The sequence below is a fragment of the Barbus barbus genome (assembly GCF_936440315.1).
Source record: "Barbus barbus genome assembly, chromosome: 43".
NCBI lineage: Eukaryota > Metazoa > Chordata > Actinopteri > Cypriniformes > Cyprinidae > Barbus > Barbus barbus.
Window position 1 is genome coordinate 26,010,323 of NC_136721.1, and position 18,014 is coordinate 26,028,336.

General features: G+C 37.2%; 1 protein-coding gene across 3 annotated transcripts in view; it reads left to right on the forward strand.

The window, feature by feature from the left end:
* The window catches only part of znf462 (zinc finger protein 462), a 53,283-nt gene that overhangs the window by 10,953 nt on the left and 24,316 nt on the right, over nt 1-18,014 (forward strand). For all 3 annotated transcript variants that reach the window (XM_079404439.1, XM_079404441.1, XM_079404440.1), the window contains exon 2: nt 17,735-17,991. In XM_079404439.1, the coding sequence (XP_079260565.1) occupies nt 17,766-17,991 (226 nt within the window). In that variant the 5' untranslated portion in view covers nt 17,735-17,765. The remainder of the gene's footprint in view (nt 1-17,734; nt 17,992-18,014) is intronic.

Below are 18,014 nucleotides of genomic sequence, written 5' to 3' on the forward strand. Positions count from 1 at the left end.
CAAGGATACTGAAATAACTGTAGTTGGAAGTTGTATTTTCAAACTTTGAAGTGTTGCTAATATAACTCAAGACATTTACATTTAGAGATCATAGAGATCATTTTCTTTAATTTAAATTTGTCTTCATAAAACCTGCAGAAAGCTGGTGATTGTTCACCCAAAGATGATCACTCATTTATTCTCCCTCATGTCCTTCAAACCTGTATTTCTTTGTTGAACACAAAAGAAGATATTTCTGTGTTTTGTGGTTTTGTTTCCATACAATGAAAATCAGGGTTGTTTTGGTTGACTTTCATTGCATGATCAAAAACAATTGAAATATTCTTCCAAATATCATCTTTTGTGTTCAACGAAAGAAAGAAACTCGTGCAGGTTTGAAACAGAATTCTCCTCAAATCCCATGGATTTTCATGCATTTTTGTTATTTGTCAAATGATGCAGCATGCCATTGGTGTATGTGTTTCTCGTTACCAATCAATTTAAGATGTTTTGGGTGAAGAATATATGTTACACACCATAATCCAACGCACAAATGAAGTCTGTACGTTTTTGGCGATCGGATTGGTGTTAAAGTGCTTGTGTGAAGCGTGACCTTGTTGAGTGGAGGATCTCCAAGAGTTTCATCCATCATCATTAGATAAAGCATTCCCACGCCTGAGGCCGGCAATTACTGAAGCTCCGAGAGGATGAAGTATGTCTTTTTCAGTAATGCAGAGCTGAGATTGTGTCTTTGGTTACAAGTGTAAAATATCTTTTTTTTAATTACGAGACAATTCTTTGATGCGTCGCAGAGCAGATATCAGATGCACATTGTGGTTTTATGGGAAGCATGTCGATCACTCGTGTGTGAATCTGATCAAATACACTGTAGAAATTGATCAATTTTATAAAGGATTTTTGGAGTACATTTACAATAAAATACTATTGGAGTCATGCTACTCTTTAATTCAATACTTGCCATTTCTTTGTCATTATTGGTGAAATGTACTAGCAGTTTGAGTGACAATTGTTTAAATTCTATTTTTATTTTTCAGTGTATTGCTTGAATAATTTTGTGAGGTTTTGCAATGGTTTACCAAATGGGATTGATATTTTACTGCTCAAACGTTGCATGTATGGCTGGGCAATTTTTCAGATTTTTATCGATTTAAATTTTATTTAACGTTTTGCTACGATTAAATTTTTTTTTTTAATTGAGGAATCATGATTTGACTTTTTTGCAACCTTGACTTGTTTTTTTTTAAGCATTTTCCTTGTTATTTCTGAACACATAATATATACAGTCGTGGTCAGAATTATTGGCACCCTTGCTAAATATGATCAAAGAAGGCTGTGAAAATTAATCTGCATTGTTAATTCTTTTGATCTTTTATTTAAAAAATTCACAAAAAATCTAACCTTTCATTGAACTAAAACAATTGAAAATGGGGGAAAATCTCATTATGAAATGTTTTTCTCAAATACACGACTGTACAAGATGTAGTTGTAGTTCACGCATAGATTTTCTGCAAAGACGTTTAACATTTGGCATCATGTTGACGGTGCACTTGGAACAGAATTTCCTCTAACTGGAGGGTTAATAAAGAAAAGGTTACTTGAATCATGTTGTAGCTACATTTTGTAGTTGACTACTTAAAAATCGTAAAAATCGAGAATTGGTCAAACATTCTGAGAAAATCTAATTTTTTGCCATATCGCCCAGCCGTAATTGCACGAGTCTTAATGGCATTACAGTATCAACTCAAAGGATGTTTCTCCTAAAATAGACAAACCTCAGATAGCTCCGATATTGAGATGTTGCAGAGGTTTTGAGATGTTTGTTTCAGGAGACGTGATTTGTTAGTTTTGCTTTCGCAGCACGAGGAAGCTGGTTGAGGTGTTGGCTCTCGTGTGACGCATGCGTCGGTCTCTTGAGAAAAGGCCAGCAGGGTTTGAAGAGTCAGGAAGATCTGCAGCCGTTGCCTTGAGCAGCACGAAATGGTGGCTGACCAGTGTCAGCTGTGAAATGGAGTCGCTAGCGTTGATGCAGGAGATGATTCAGTCAGGATCAGTGAAGTGAGATGACTCTTCAACCACAGCCTGAGTTTCTCAGAAGCTTCAGCTGAACATCACTGATCCCTGCTGTTTGTTTCTGCACTCATGTTATGATAAATATCTTCCATAGAAGAACCATTTTTTGCTTCCCAAAGAGCCTTTCAGTGAACAGTTCTTAGAAGAACCATTCATGTATTTTTTTGTAATTGTGACCCTGGACCACAAAACCAGTCATAAATTTTGAAATTGAGATTTATGCATAATCTGAAAGCTGAATAAATATTCCATTGATGTATGGTTTGTTATGATAGGACAATATCTGGCTGAGATACAACTATTTGAAAATCTGGAATCTGAGGGAGCAAAAAAATCTAAATATTGAGAAAATCTCCTTTAAAGTTGTTCAAATGAAGTTCTTAGCAATGCATATTACTAATCAAAAATGAAGTTTTGATATATTTATAGTAGGAAATTTACAAAATATCTTCATAGAACATGATCTTAATATCCTAATGATTTTTGTCATAAAAGAGAAATGTATAATTTTGATCCATACAATGTATTGTTGGCTATTTCTACAGATATACCTGTGCTACTGACGACATTTTAATGATCTAAAGAACCCACTATAAAGAACCATTTATGCAATGGAAAGATTTCGTGGATGTTAAAGGTTCTTCGATACCAGTAAAAACGTTTTATTTTTAAGAGTGTATGGTAACGAGACCTCCTGTTTTCTGATTACAGTCCTGGTTTGTGGTGTCCTGTTCACTGGAAACAGCCCTGCTTTACTGCACATTAAAACAGCACATACACTGCAAAAAAGCCCAACCTACTTCAGCAAAACAAACAACATTTATTTGATAAAAATGTTAAATTAATATTAAATACAACTAGAAAATGTTAAATGTATGTTAAATCTGATCAAACATTGTAGAATTTTTTAAAATCTAGAGTGTATTTGAATGTTAAATAGTTTGTTTTCATATTGTTTAATATTTTTAATTTGTGTTTGTTTTTTAAAGACATTTTGTTTTACTGTTTTGATCTGTTTGCGGTTTGTTTTGGTCACTATTTACTCTTTAATTGTGATTTTTTTTTTTTTTTTTTTTTTTTTTTTTTTTTTGTATTAAAACCTGTTAAAGTCAGTTTTTAATATCGCAAACATCATCATCATAATAATTATGAATTCTAATATGTGGAACCCACAACAATTAAAGAACAAAAATAAATATATATATATATACACACCGAAATGTGCAAAAAATGGTTTAGCAACTCTTTCTGCGGGTCACATTATGTCTCTGACTCTTTGAATCATTCAATCAACTGATTCATGCAAAACGCTGATTTATTCAAGAATTAGAAAAGAAACAAGTGTCTGTCATTATGAGTCCTTGAATTATTTATTATAGCAATTAATTCACTGTGATTCTTTCAGAAAAGGAAGAATTGGCTGTTTTTATAAATGAGTCATTGAATCATCCCCGTAACCGATTTGTTCAAAACACGGATTCATTCAGAGAAATAAAACAAATGGCTGTCTTTATGAATACGTTTCAAATGATTTGTTCTGCACTGATTCTTTCAGAAAATAAAACGAGTGATTCATTATGAGTGAGTCATTGAATCATTCATTCGTATGATTCATTCAACAACACTGAATCATAGAGGTGTGAGACAAAGTAACTCAATGTGTCTAAAATGAAAGTTACTCAATATTTCCTTGTTTATGGAGCTGTTGTATAGAAGCAGTATCATAGTTGTGCTGTTTTCTGTTTCTCGTGATATTGCTGATATATCAGTCCATTACTATGTGTTTTATAAAGAATGGAGTCTCTCGGGAGCGCAGGGCCGGCGCTAGCCATTTGGGTGCCCTAAGCACAAACGCTTGGCGGTGCCCCCCCCACCACCACCAAAGAAATAACTACCATTCAGAATTTCTTAGTTAGGTTCTCTTTACTTCCAAAATAACTGCTGCAAATAAATAATTGGAACAGAACAATGTAAACACAGAAAGTTAAAAGTGCAAAAAAAGTTTAAAGTGCAAATAACAGTATAAGTGTATGAATTTTATGAAGTATGAATTTTAAAGTGCACATTTTAAACTGCAAATAACCATACATAACTGCACAGTAGAATTTACTTCTACATACTCCTGGCCTTGAGTTGCTCCTTGCATGTATTTTAGCATTGACCCTGCATTCAGAAATACAAGACACAATATTCAGGGATTCTACTGAAATGCATTTTTGATTGAACCATCAACCATCATACAAAAATATTGCACACATTAGTCTTTTATATAGGCCTATGTGTCACTGGAACATTTAAAATTCAAAACTCTATTTTACCTTTAAAAGAGGTCTGATGAGGCACAATATAATAATTCTGTACATAATTTGTAGGGCTGGGAAAAGATTAATCGCATCCAAAATAAAAGTTTGTGTCTACATGATACATGTGCGTGTACTGTGTATAATTATTTTGTATATATAATTTATATAATTTGTATAATTATTTTGTATATATAATTTCTATATACAAAATAATTATACACAGTACACGCACATATATCATGTAGACAAACTTTTATTTTGGATGCGATTAATCGAGATTAATCTTTTCCCAGCCCTAATAATTTGACAACTCTGTGAATATGAAAATATACAAACACTGAGATTGTGGGTTTTTTTTTTCTAATTTCAGTTTCACCAACAGATGTCGCCCTTGGCCGAACCTCTTGAAAATGACCGCATAGAACAACGAAAAAACTTTATCTAAGCGGTCTAATTTGGCAAAATCACATCACGTTCAGTTGCAGGGTTTTTCTAAAGTTCACCTTACCAAGAGGCAGATAGGCATTATATTGAAGCGAAGAAATTACAATAGGGAACGTTCTGCACTAATAGCTATGCACACACATCTGTAACGTATAGCCTACCTAGGGGGAAAATTAGCTTTATTTGTCATTCAAATATGACGATGAGGACCCCAACGATTGGCCTTCCTTTCCTTCTCAAACAAACTGCATCTTTAACAGCCCAAGTTTCAAAATTTCCCGGGGGAGAAACCCCCGGACCCCGTTAAAATAAAAGACTCAACATGCAGGGCTAAAGCCCCGGATCTTTTGCACTACTAGCGACGCGGACGCGCCGACGCCCCTGGACATGCATACTACACGCACAAAACTAACATTTTTATTTAAAACATTGCCTTACCTGCAAGCGACGCGCGAGCATCATCCCGCTGTCTCTTCTTTTTTCTTTTTTCCGCCCCCGACTCTTGGTGCCTTTTCGAGGCCATGTCTGAGGTCGGTGTCGGCCAAATTTGAAATTGATTGAAGCATAATTGAACAGACCACTGGGAGGTGGGGAAGGGGGGGCACCAGAGGGAGACTGGCACAGAGATTCACCTTTTTCTCGACTAATTTGGTCTAGGCCTATATTACTTTTGTATTGCGTTTGTATATTAACATGCTAGAAATATTTTATTTGTTATTTATACTAGTAGCCTATATTGTGATGATATTTTCACGACCCAGATTTTTTGGTGCCCCCCCCAAGCACTTGGTGCCCTACGCGCAGTGCGTGATGTGCGTGTGCGGAGCGCCGGCCCTGCGGGAGCGTCACTGTCTCGCTCATGGACAGACGAGTGGAGAATAATGCTAGTGTTTTTGCAGAAGGGGTTAGCGAGTCTTAAATCGACTCTTGGGAACGGCTTGTGTTGGATGCGTCTCAGAAGCTTCATGTTGGTTTGTTAATGGCTGACCTATTTCTGCTGCCATATGCTTCCTGGAAGGGATTTGCTTTGAAACATAAAAGCCAGTGATTTGGATGCAGGAAGAAGATTATGAGCACATCACTCCAGAAGATCTCACATCTGTTGATATGAACGTCAGGAATGATGTGAAGCGCTCAGATTTATTTGTGTTTGTGATCGTCTGAAGTCACTTTTACTGCGTTCTTGTATTAGATTAGGTTCTTTGCATTTGTGTGTTAAATTGTTATGTTTGAACACAAGATGAAAATATAAAACCTCAAATGTTTAGAATAATATATATTTTTTAATTTTATTGATTTATTCTCTTCTGCTTACCAAGGCTGCATTTATTTGATGAAAAACACAGTAAAATTTGTAATATTGTGAAATATTATTACAATGTAAAACAGCTGTTTTCAATGTAAATATGTGTTAAAGTGTAATGTATTTCTGTGATGTGCAGCTGTATTTTCAGCATCATTACTCCAGTCTTCAGTGTCACATGATCTTCAGAAATCATAATAATATACTGATTTACTGCTCAACAAACATCTCTGATTATTATCAATGTTAAAAATAATCTAATTTCACCCCAAACTTTTGTAGTTTTTCATTTTACAGAAAGATATGATAATCATGTTATCATATTATAATGATTTCTGAAGATCATGTGACACTGAAGACTGCAGTAATGATGCTGAAAATACAGCTGCAGATCACAGAAATACATTACACTTTAACACATATTCACATAGAAAACAGATGTTTTGAATTAGAATAATATTTCATAATTTTACTGATTTTACAGTATTTTTGGTCAAATAAATGCAGCCTTAGTGAGCAGAAGAGGTTTGACCGGTATTGTGTGCATTTCTGGGATTATTTTAAGCCTATGAAGCCAAACCATTTACATTCTTCAATCCTCAAAGGATCTTTGAGGCTCTTTTGTAGACGTGATGTTGCGAACGGTTGGAGACGTCGTTATGTGTCACTCACGGAATTTATTAATTTTTTCAGTCAGGTTTATCAGGAAACCCCAGTGAGAACAGGAACCGGTTGTGTGTCTGATCTCATCTGGCAGATCTTTGGCGCGGACCGAGCTTTATCATGAGAATCATCTGAGACTTCTTCCTCATTTGAGGGAAGGCACATGACCGAGCGCTTTGAGGAACTAGAGGTTTGCAGAGCTGTTTCTCCTGCTGTAATGGAGAACATGAAGTTTTTTTGACTGGCTGCGTTTCCTCTTCTTCTCTGGCCTCTCGTGATCTCGAGCGTTTTGTGCGATCGAAGGAGTTCTGGAACGTTCTCCAGCTTCAGAATGCTTGGTAGGTTTGTGCAAACCCTCAGTCCAGAGTTATTTTGGTTGCTTGCGTAACCTTTGTGTGCTCAACGAGGGCACCATTCCCGATTCAACCCAAAATAGCTCTCTGAGCGTGCTTTAGGAAGTGTTCTTCAGGAAACGGCCCGTGGTCTACCACGATGAGAGGATTTCAGGGCTTTATATGTTCAAGCCTTTAGATGATGTTTGATACATGTTGATTTGTGTGTAGTGGCTCTTTAAAGGAACACATCACCCAAAAATGTTCAATCTGTCATCATTTATTTACCCTCATGTTGTTACAAACATGTTTTTATCTTCTATGAAACACAAATATATTAAAAAAAAAACAATGACACTGGACCCCTTTGACTTTCATTTTATTGGCAAAAAGCACCATAAAACATCCATGAAATGAAAGTCAATGGGTCCAGTGTTGTTTGGGTCTTCAAAATATCTATTTTATGTTCCACAGAAGACAGAAAGTCTCTTAGATCATTTCTCAACCCTTGTTAGAGTACGTTTTCAGTACAAATCTGATTCTGGGATAATATGCTACTGAATAAGTTCCTGATAAAATCAGTTCACAAATAAAAAACGGAGTGTCTATTTAAGTGCATATAGGTCGCCTTATGGCAGAGGTTATTTACATTAACTCTGCCCGCCAACGTGTGATTTATAAAGCATTACAGAAGACCGTTTTTCCCCTGCCTTTCCAAATCCGATATCACGTCGGAAAGGCAAATAGCCTATTTTCAACAATAATGAAGGAAATAATCTAAAAGTTGAATTTAAAGTATCGGGTAGGATTAGGGTAGGGAGGGATTTATTGTCCCAATAAGATGACATCCATTTAATAATTTGAATTAAAACTATAATTTACACTCAATATGTTATTGCATACTGTTTTATAATGTACTACAATACTGAGGTGCAGATAATTGCCACTATTTGCAATAAGTAGTATAATAGCAGAAAATCCTGCTAGGTTTAAATAGAATATTTAGCTATTTGCACTTAGTGTAAACGTTAAGTGTAACAGGGACATATTATTACACACAAACACTATACAGTCGTGGTCAGAATTATTGGCACCCTTGGTAAATATCCATTTGCCAGTTTAACAGCTCTAAATCTTCTCCTATAATACCTGATGAGGTTAGAGAACACCTGACAAGAGATCAGAGACCATTCCTTCATCCAGAATCACTCCAGAGCCTTCAGATTCACAGCTTCTTCTCTTCAGTTCACCTCTCTCATCTTCTACAGGGTTCAGGTCAGAGGACTGGGATGGCCAGCAGAAGCTTGGTTTTGTGCTCAGTGACCCATTTTTGTGTTGTTTGTGTTTGGATTATTGTCCGGTTGGAAGATCCAAACATGGCCCATTATAAGATTTCTAATAGAATCAGTCACTTATTGATTTTTTATCTGTTGGTATTTGATAGAATCCATGATGCCATGTGTCTAAACAAGATGTCCAGGACCTCCAGCAGAAATATAGGCCCACAACATCAAAAATACAGCAGTATATTTCATTGTACACATGGGGTACTTTTTATCTCTGTGTTCACCAAACCCATCTTGAGTGTTTGCTGCTAAAAAGCTCATTTTTTAGTTTCATCTGACCATAGAAGCCAGTCCCATTTGAAGTGCCAGTCGTGTCTGATAACTGAATATGCTGGAGGTTATTTTTGGATCAGCTAGGAGAATTTTTCTTGAAACCCTCCCAAACAACATGTGGTGTAGGGGCTGTTTGACCATTTAAAAAAAAGATTATTTATTTTATTTTTTTTTAAAGGTTTTCTGACCGCGAGACTAAACTATTTTCTACAATTCTCCAGCTGTGGTCCTTGGAGAGTCTTTAGCCACTCAAACTCTCCTCCTCACCGTGCATTAGGACGATATAGACACACGTCCTCTTACAGGCAGATTCGTAACATTTTCTGTTGATTGGAAATTCTTAATTAATGCCCTGATGGTGGAAATGGGAATTTTCACTGCTCTAGCTCTTTTCTTAAAGCCACTTCACTAATTTGTGAAGCTCAATTATCTTTTGCTGCACATCAGAAATATATTCTTTGGTTTTTCTCATTGTGATGGATGATTAAGGGAATTTGGGCTTTGTTTTCCCTCCTATTTATATTTCTGTGAAACAGGAAGCCATGGCTGGATAATTTCATGTTCATAATCACCCTGGAGTGCTCACAATTGTGAATATGAATGGGAATATACTTCAGAGATATTTTACTCATAAGAATTTCTAGGGGTGCCAATAATTGTGTCCAATGTGTATTTGAGAAAAAACATTTTTCATAATGAGATTTTCCCCCATTTTCAATTATTTTAGTTCAATGAAAGGTTAGATTTAAAAAATAAAAAAAAAAGATCAAAAGGATTAATAATGCAGTTTTATTTTCAGAGCCTTCTTTGATCATGTTTACCAAGGGTGCCAATAATTCTGACCACGACTATATATATATATATATATATATATATATATATATATATATATATATAAATAAATATAAAAACTGCCTCCTCATTTTAAAACACCACCGCACACCATGAGATATAGATAGAGAGAGATATATATATATATATATATTCACATACATACAGTGCTGCTGGAAAGTTTGTGAACCCTTTAGAATTTTCTATATTTCTGCATAAATATGACCTATGTGTCCTATGGTGTGACGGAAAAATGTACAAAAAATATCCTCATAACACTGAAGATAAACCTCTCTCATGCTATTTGTAACTCTAAGAATGAAGATACATTTGTCTCATGTTATTTGTGTTAAGTTTATTTATTTATTTTTTTTTTATATATATTTTCATGTCACACCATAGGACACAGTCCAATTTTTATTTGGAACAAATGAGACAAAAATATTTTCTTTGTCATTTATTTATTCAGGAAAATTATCCAATGTTGCATATCTGTGAGTGGCAAAAGTATGTGAATCTCTTGGATTAGCAGTTAATTTACAGGTGAAATTAGAGTCCATCTGTGCAGAGGTGTTTTCAGTCAGTGCAATGACTATCAAATGTTAGTACGTCACCAACAAAGATCACTCCAAAGCAGCACGTGTAATAGTCTGTGAGGTTGCAAAAGTTCCAGGGTAACTTCTAAGCAACTACAGTCCTAACTCACATTGGCTAATGTTTATGAGCCCATCATCAGGAGAACACTGAGCAAGCATGGTGTGCATGGCAGAGCTGCAAGAAGAAAGCCACTGTTCTCCAAAAAGAAAATTGCTTGCTAAAGATCATGTGGACAAGCCAGAGGGCTACTGGAGAAACATTTAATGTATGGATAAAACCAAAATAGAACTTATTGGTTTAAATGAGAATCTATTATGTTCGGAGAAAAGAACGCACTGCATTCCAGCTTAAGAATCTTATCCTGTTTGTGAAACGTGGTGGTGGTAGTATCATGGCTTGGGCCTGTTTTGCTGCATCTTGGCCAGGGCAGCCTGCCATCATTGATGGAACAATGAATTCTGAATTATACCAGCAAATTCTAAAGAAAAACGACAGGACATCTGTTTAAGAACAGAGTCTAAAGAGAACGTGGGTCATGCAGCAAGACAACAACCCCAAGCACACAAGTCATTATACCAAAGAATGGTTAAAGAAGAACAAAGTTAATGTTTTGGAACGGCTGAGTCAAAGTCCAGACCTTAATCCAATTAAGATGTTGTGGAAGGACCTAAGCAAGCAGTTCATAGGAGAAACCCACCAACATCAGAGTTTAAGTGGTTCTGCACTAAAACTCCTACATGTTATTGTGCAGGACTGATCAGCATTCACAAGAAACTTTACCTTCAGTGACTGCAGCAAAAGGGGGACACAGCAGATGCTGAAAGCAAAGGTTCACATACTTTTGCTACGCACAGATATGTAACACTGGATCACTTTTCTCAATAAATAAATGACAGAGAAAATATTTATCTCTCACTTGTTTGATTTGGTTCTCTTTGTCTACTTTCAGTACTTATATGAAAATCTGATGTTGTTTTGGATCATATTTATGTAGAAATATATAAAATTCTAACAAACGTTAAAGCAGCACTGTATATATAAAATTACAACATAAAATTTCTATTTTTTTCCTTAAAAAAAAAAAAAATACAAACTGTATTAAATGGTGATAGTAAACTGATAGTATCTCAGTGAAACTAAATGAAGATTGTATTGAACCCACTTCTTTGTCAAGTGAAATATTAATATAAATAAACCCACATTCATTTTATTTTCGCATCAACTGAAGTAGCAGTAGTGTTGACATCTCTGGTCCTGCTCCAGTGAGGTTTATGTGGCAGAAATCTGTTGATCGACCCTGTCGTGTGTTTTACATAATGTGTTCCATAAGCTTATATAACCGGCAGTTCTGCAGTGAGAAGGACACACATGCTCCACACCGCACACTGAAGATCCCGTTCCACCCGTCTGCACGGAAAGAACCAGATCTTCAGTTCCTGTATCATCTTCAGACTGTGGAAAGACAGAAGCGTGATTGAGGAAACGGTGCCTATAGCTATCTCTGCAGCTGTCCTCGTTGGTTTTTAACCCTCATAATGCATCCATAATCTATCAAATCTGTTTTCACATTCTGGGTCTGTTTGTCATAAATCAGTATTTTTGTTCCAATTAAAACCGTATTGTATCTGATCAGCAACTTCTGAAAAAAGAAAAAGTTTCAAAGTTTTGAGTGTTATTTTTGCATTTAATTGAGAAATTCTTTGAAATTTCAAATTAGACATGAACCGCACCAAAAAAACTATGATACAAAGTTTTGTTTCAATATTACGAAGGAAGTTGCTTTCGTTATATAATTGTATGAAAATTTATAACGACATATAATTTAAGAATTACTGGTTTTAACCCCGTTGGACTGAATGGAATTTAATGATTGAATTTATAAGTCATGAGTGCTCAAAACAGTCCAAATTTATGAAATTTGCGTATTTCTAACAGAACATCAAAACAATATGAATATTACTCTGAAAAGTCTCACGCAAAATAAGTTAATTTTACTTGCATAAACTTTCACTTTCAGATGAAAAAAGTGATCTGTTTTTCATGCTGCGGTGGTTCATCAATAGACACATGTTCATCAATAAAATTACAATTCAGTCTCAAAAGTGTGTGAGAGATGCAGAAAAGGTGAATTATATTTTACAAGTGTTTTGACACTCCTATAACTTCATAAATAATTTTACAAGAAGTATTTTTGACACGTAGTGGACTCTTTTCACAAGTCTCTGACGCATTTTTTATATATATATATTTTTTTTTAAATGTATGCACATTTATAACGCTATCTTTGTATTATTATTATTATTTTGAAGGTCTTGAAGCATTTGATAAGTTTCGTTCTCTTTCTAAAAACTGCATTTTTGAGAAATGTGTCTCTTCTAGGTTAAAACAGACCTGAATGCTTTCTGAGGGTTAAACTCTTGCAATATTTTTCCAGAGGAAAGATCTGAGACTAACATGCTACTTCAGTGAAGCTCTGAGCGATTAAATAGTCCTAGAGCAGCTACATCATTAACAACTCTTAACGTGCAATAGCTATTTGTAATAATCGGGGTAAATATTAATAGTAGTTTCTGGCTGTTTGGTTTTACCGTGTGTAATTGTTCTTCAGCTTCAACCCAATTTGCTGAAATTGTTGTTAATCAGTGCGTCATTATTCGTTCATGAGAGCTGATTAGATGTTTCTGGTCAAACATAATGAAGAATGTGAATGTTTAGCCAGAGTCCTGTCTCTCTCTCTCTGTCTGTTGTGTGAGATGGTGGTTAAGGACAAAACCCCTGTACTTCTAATCAGCTTAATGTTGGCTTATTCAGAGAGTGTCTTTGAGAGGGGCGGCTGTGCTGGGATCCTGATAGAGGAGGCTGTGAAGGCAGGTCGGCCGGTTGGTAATTAACAAGCGTCAGTAGACTTTGGAATCTGGCTACGGTGGGATTGACCGGCATTCGCTGCTTCCAGTTTTTTCCCCGTCGCTCTCTCGTCTTCCTCATTCTTAGCCCAAGGCTGCAGATGTTTTGTGAGCTCTGAAAGAGGGAAGTTCAAGCATGCTTTGAATTTTTAGACTCCTCGTGAAGCTTTAGTTCCTCTGAGCTCGTTTTGAGGACATGAGACTCTGTCCATGCTCAAAAACAACCAGTCAGCAGTCAACCAGATTAGACTAGTCAGTCTTGAGGAAGCCTGGTAAAGTTAGGCAGGTTTAGGGTCATGGTGACCAAATGTCTTTGAACTTAGTGTTGAGAGCAGTGAAATTAAGACTTATGATTAAGGGGCCATTCACGTTTAAAAAAAGATGAGGGAAGTGGAAAATTCACTAGATTCAGCTTGAACATTTAAAGCAGCAATTGAACTCAAGTTTTAGTTTGTTATCAGATTGGCTGTGCAAGTCATTTAAACTCATCTTGTCTAGTTGAATCTTGTGTAACTTAAAAAATGAAGTTGAAATGGGTTTAATTTGAGTTGAAGTATATGGAAAAAACATGTTGCCGTGACTCAATTTTACAGTAAATGGGGAAAACCGGTAGAGCCCGTAATTAATACACACTGTGTTGAAGTCTTTGGCACATAAGATGCTTGACAGAAACATGTGTTTTAAGACAGTTCTTTATATCTTTAATGTGCCAGTAGGAAACTTCTCCAAGATGCTTGGAAGAACAACCAGTCGCCAAGGTACAGTACTGCGAGGAGTTTCAGCCACTGCTTGTAAGACTTATTTATTAATCATGTTCATATTTGGTGCGTGCACCCTTTGCTTTGTCCCAAACACACCTGTGCACCATTTTTAAGAACGTTTGCAGGTAGGTTGTTCTAACGTCTTGGAGAAGTTTCTACAGTCAAGTATAGTAGTCAACATTTGGATCGAAAAAGTTCATCAAAGTTGTCTTAAGGCAAGAACGCATTTTGGTTTTAGGACAACTTTGATGAAAGGTTTTGATCCACTTCAAATGTTGACTAGTTTATAAATAGCCAAGTGTTTTTGTGAAGCATCTAATAGGCCAAAGTGTTAAGCACAGCACTGTACATGTTCCAGATGCACACTTTTGGATGCTCTGTAAATCACTTTGGGTGAAAATATCTGCAGAATGTTTAAAAGATCTTTCCGTATCACACTGAACGCGGCCCCAACACTGGTAGAGCTCGCAACACCAAGATCATGGGTTGAGTTCTCATACACGGTGTCTTTGACACACATTAGGTGCTTCACAGAAACATTTACGTTTTTTGATCTGGTGATTTAGTGCGTCTTCAAGATGCTTGTAACACCTAACCTGCGAGAAGTTTGTTTTTGAAAATAATGTCATAAAGGATGAAGAGCATTATTTATCACATCAATGTTTGGTGCGTCCATCCTTTGCTTTGTCCCAAATACACCTGTGCACCATTTATAAGAAAGTTTGCTGGTAGGTTATTCTAACGCCTTGGATAAGTTTCTGCAATCATATATAAATAGACAAGTGTTTTTGAGAAGTGTCTAATGTGGCAAAGTCTTTAGCCCAGCACAGTGCATGCTCCACTTGCACACCTTTGGATGCTCTGTAAATCACTTTGGGTAAAAGCTTCTGCCGCATGTAAAATGTGATATGTTTTTTTTAAATCCCAAGATGTTGGAAATATGACCGGCTGAGCTCAGGCTGGCACGCCAGAAGGGTTTTTTTTCTCTGTGGTTCTGCTGAGCTGTGCAGGCTGAAGGTTTTGGGTGCGTTACATCTGCTAGATAGATTTCTGTCAGCTGCTCTCCAGTGGCAGCGAGAGGATCAGATCTGTGAGTCCATGTTACGCTCTGTCTGAACACCTCAGCACACATCGCTGCTCTTAAAATGGCGGCCCTTGAAGTTCAAAGGATCTGTGGTGCTCAGTGGCTGTCAGAGCCGCGCCAAGCACATGAAAGCTTTACAAATTTCACCCCATTAGCCTGGAAGTATCTATCTGATGCTCCGGCGGACGGACTGCTAGGTGCGATTTGTGTTGATTTATGTCTGCTATTTTTGCATTTGTGTTTTCCTCCTACAGACTTTATGGATTGTCCAGATATGGCTGTCGAGTGTAAGTTTGCTTTGAGTTCCTCTGAAACACATCAGGGTGGAGCTGAAACTCGACCTCGAGAGACAATGGGAAAACCTGCCCTGGGACACACTGGCAGTGTTGTTGAGTATGAAGGTAGAAACCTGTGTCTGCTTTTACGGTTTGAGGCCACAGGTGATAAGCCATAGGTGTGAGAGCTCAGATGTCTTTATTCTCGACAAGAAATCTTCTCATCTATCAGGAATTCCAACAATTCAGCCATGAAACCTGTTTTCAGTCTAGTGTCTGTATAACGATTGCATGTGCCAATTTGATGGGTTTTAACCCTTACGTATTAAACCCATAAGCACTGATACATAACTCGGCATACACAGACATACATGTGATATTTCCAATCGTTTTAGTATTTTCATCCGGTGGGTGAAGCAACAGTAATGTAGGATGGAACTTAATTCGTTAACACTTTATTTTAATAGTCCACTTTAGAAATTTGGTTGACTTTTAATTAAACTAGCAGTCATTAGAGTATTAGTTGACTGTCTGCTTAATATCTGCTAACAGTCGTTCAAGTAAGTAAGTCGTGACGTATTGTCAAGTATGGTGACCCATACTCGAAATTGGTGCTCTGCGTTTAACCCATCCAAGTGCACACACACAGCAGTGAGTAGTGAACAAATGCACACACACACACACACACACACAGTGAACACACACCCGGAGCAGTGGGCAGCCATGCTGCGGCGCCCGGGGAGCAGTTGGGGGTTCGGTGTCTTGCTCAAGGGCACCTCAGTCGTGGTATTGAGGGTGGAGAGAGCGCTGGACATTCACTCCCCCCACCTACAATCCCTGCCGGCCCGAGACTCGAACCCACAACCTTTGGATTACGAGTCCGACTCTCTAACCATTAGGCCACGACTTCCCCAACTGACTATAAGTAACTTTGCAAGTACATTATTCAACTAACCCTAACCTAACAGTTTACTAATACACTAGTGAGAGTTAGGAAAGTATAATATCTAAAGTGGACTATTGAAATCAAGTGCAAACCTTAATTTTATCTATCAGCATTTGATTGCAACATGAAAAGATAGTTAGTATTATTTTTACCCAACCACATGGCCTTGGTTGCATCAGTAGAAAGGTTTTTATTAGCTTTTGATGAAAGCAAACAATCTTTTTTTGTTTTGCTTTAGAATTGCATGAAATGATATTCGTGCAAAATTTATTAGGGGATTTTGATTTTTGCATCATATTTAAGGCACGTGTTCTAGGGTAACTATAGTTTGTGCATTTGTGTCTCTTATTTTAATAACAATTGCAGCCCCTTGATAGTATGTTGGTCCCTTTTATTTGTGAATTAAGAGTCTAATCACTGATTTGATCAATTTAACCTCACAACCGGTAAAACTGGTCTATTGTGCCTTTAGAATGACTGACTAAGATCCAAGTAAAAATCTATTTTGTTTGTTTTTACAGCATTCAAGGCCTCCTCTAATGTGTAGCGTTGCACTAAACCCATATAACACTGGCCTTGACATTGAGGCCTTTTCTTGCAGAAATCACCCGCAGAATGTGTCCTGGTGAGAGAGCCAGCCAAGGCTGAAGATTTACTCTGGTTTTTGTTGATGGCTTTCAGATCTGCAGCGCTGGTACCGTGCTGTACGACTGCTAAATGCATTCCTGTTGTTGAGTTCATGCTAATATTCATGTCCTTGCCACACAGATCAGATCGAGAATGACCCATGATGAAAGAAAAGCATGTTTGCTGTTTCTGTACATGGTCGTTTGGAATTATAGAGAAAAGCGGCAGTTGTGGTTTTATATGTATTTTTGGATAAAAGGTTTACATGAGGTTAGTGCTCAATCAGTTTTATTCAAATCATATGTTCCTAACATACTCTCTGTAATTTCTGGCTCAGTTTGTAGATTTTCATGGAAACGTTTTATTGGTTTATGAAAATGTTCAGTGCAATCTAATGAAATATTGCAATATTCCCAAGTACAGCAGGGATTTGTGCACAGGCAAGCATGTGTATATGCTGAATTTTGGTAACTTTGACAGAATCATACTTAGTTTCAGCTCATTGATTGGCATGGTTGCCGGGTGCTCCTAGGTCACAGGACATAATAATGCCACCTCTAAGTGACGGCCCGCCCCATAATCCTTTCTGTTTGCACTGCATCTCTGAAGCCCTGAGCATTCCTCATCCCTTGGCGGATTCACTCAATCTTATTTCAGAAGGGCTTGATGCAATCTGATGGAACATGCTGATGTAAATACCAAGGCCCACTGGTGTGCTCCAGCTGAGGCTTATCCCGGGGTAATAAAAAAATGGAACAAATCAGCCCATAATCCCTTCTCAGCTATTGTTCTTGGAGCAGACTGACCACTCGCCAAAAAAAGAAAGATTCTTCTGTTGAATTCTGCCTTGTCAGAATTTCAGATTGCTTTCGACTTTCTGTGAAATACAATGCTGTGAAATTTTCTTTCCAAGTGTTTGTTTACAGCCTGTGTTTCTGTACTCTTACCCATTTCTTTTCTTTCTGTCTCTAACCAGGTTTCCCTGATTTTCCAGGGAGTCCTAAGCGATGGAAGTGCTGCAATGCGATGGCTGTGATTTCCGTGCAGAGTCGAACGATGAGCTCAAGGCGCACATACAAGACGTCCACACTGCCTTCCTGCAGCCCGCAGAAGTGGGAGAAGGAGACGGGTCGCCCAGACGATCCAGGTCAAACTCGTTAAACTCCCTCAGCCAAACAGAGGATGAGGAAGACTTGAGCAATCAGAATTATGACTCGTTGAAAAAGGAAGGAGGTATATCAACATTTGCGATTCAG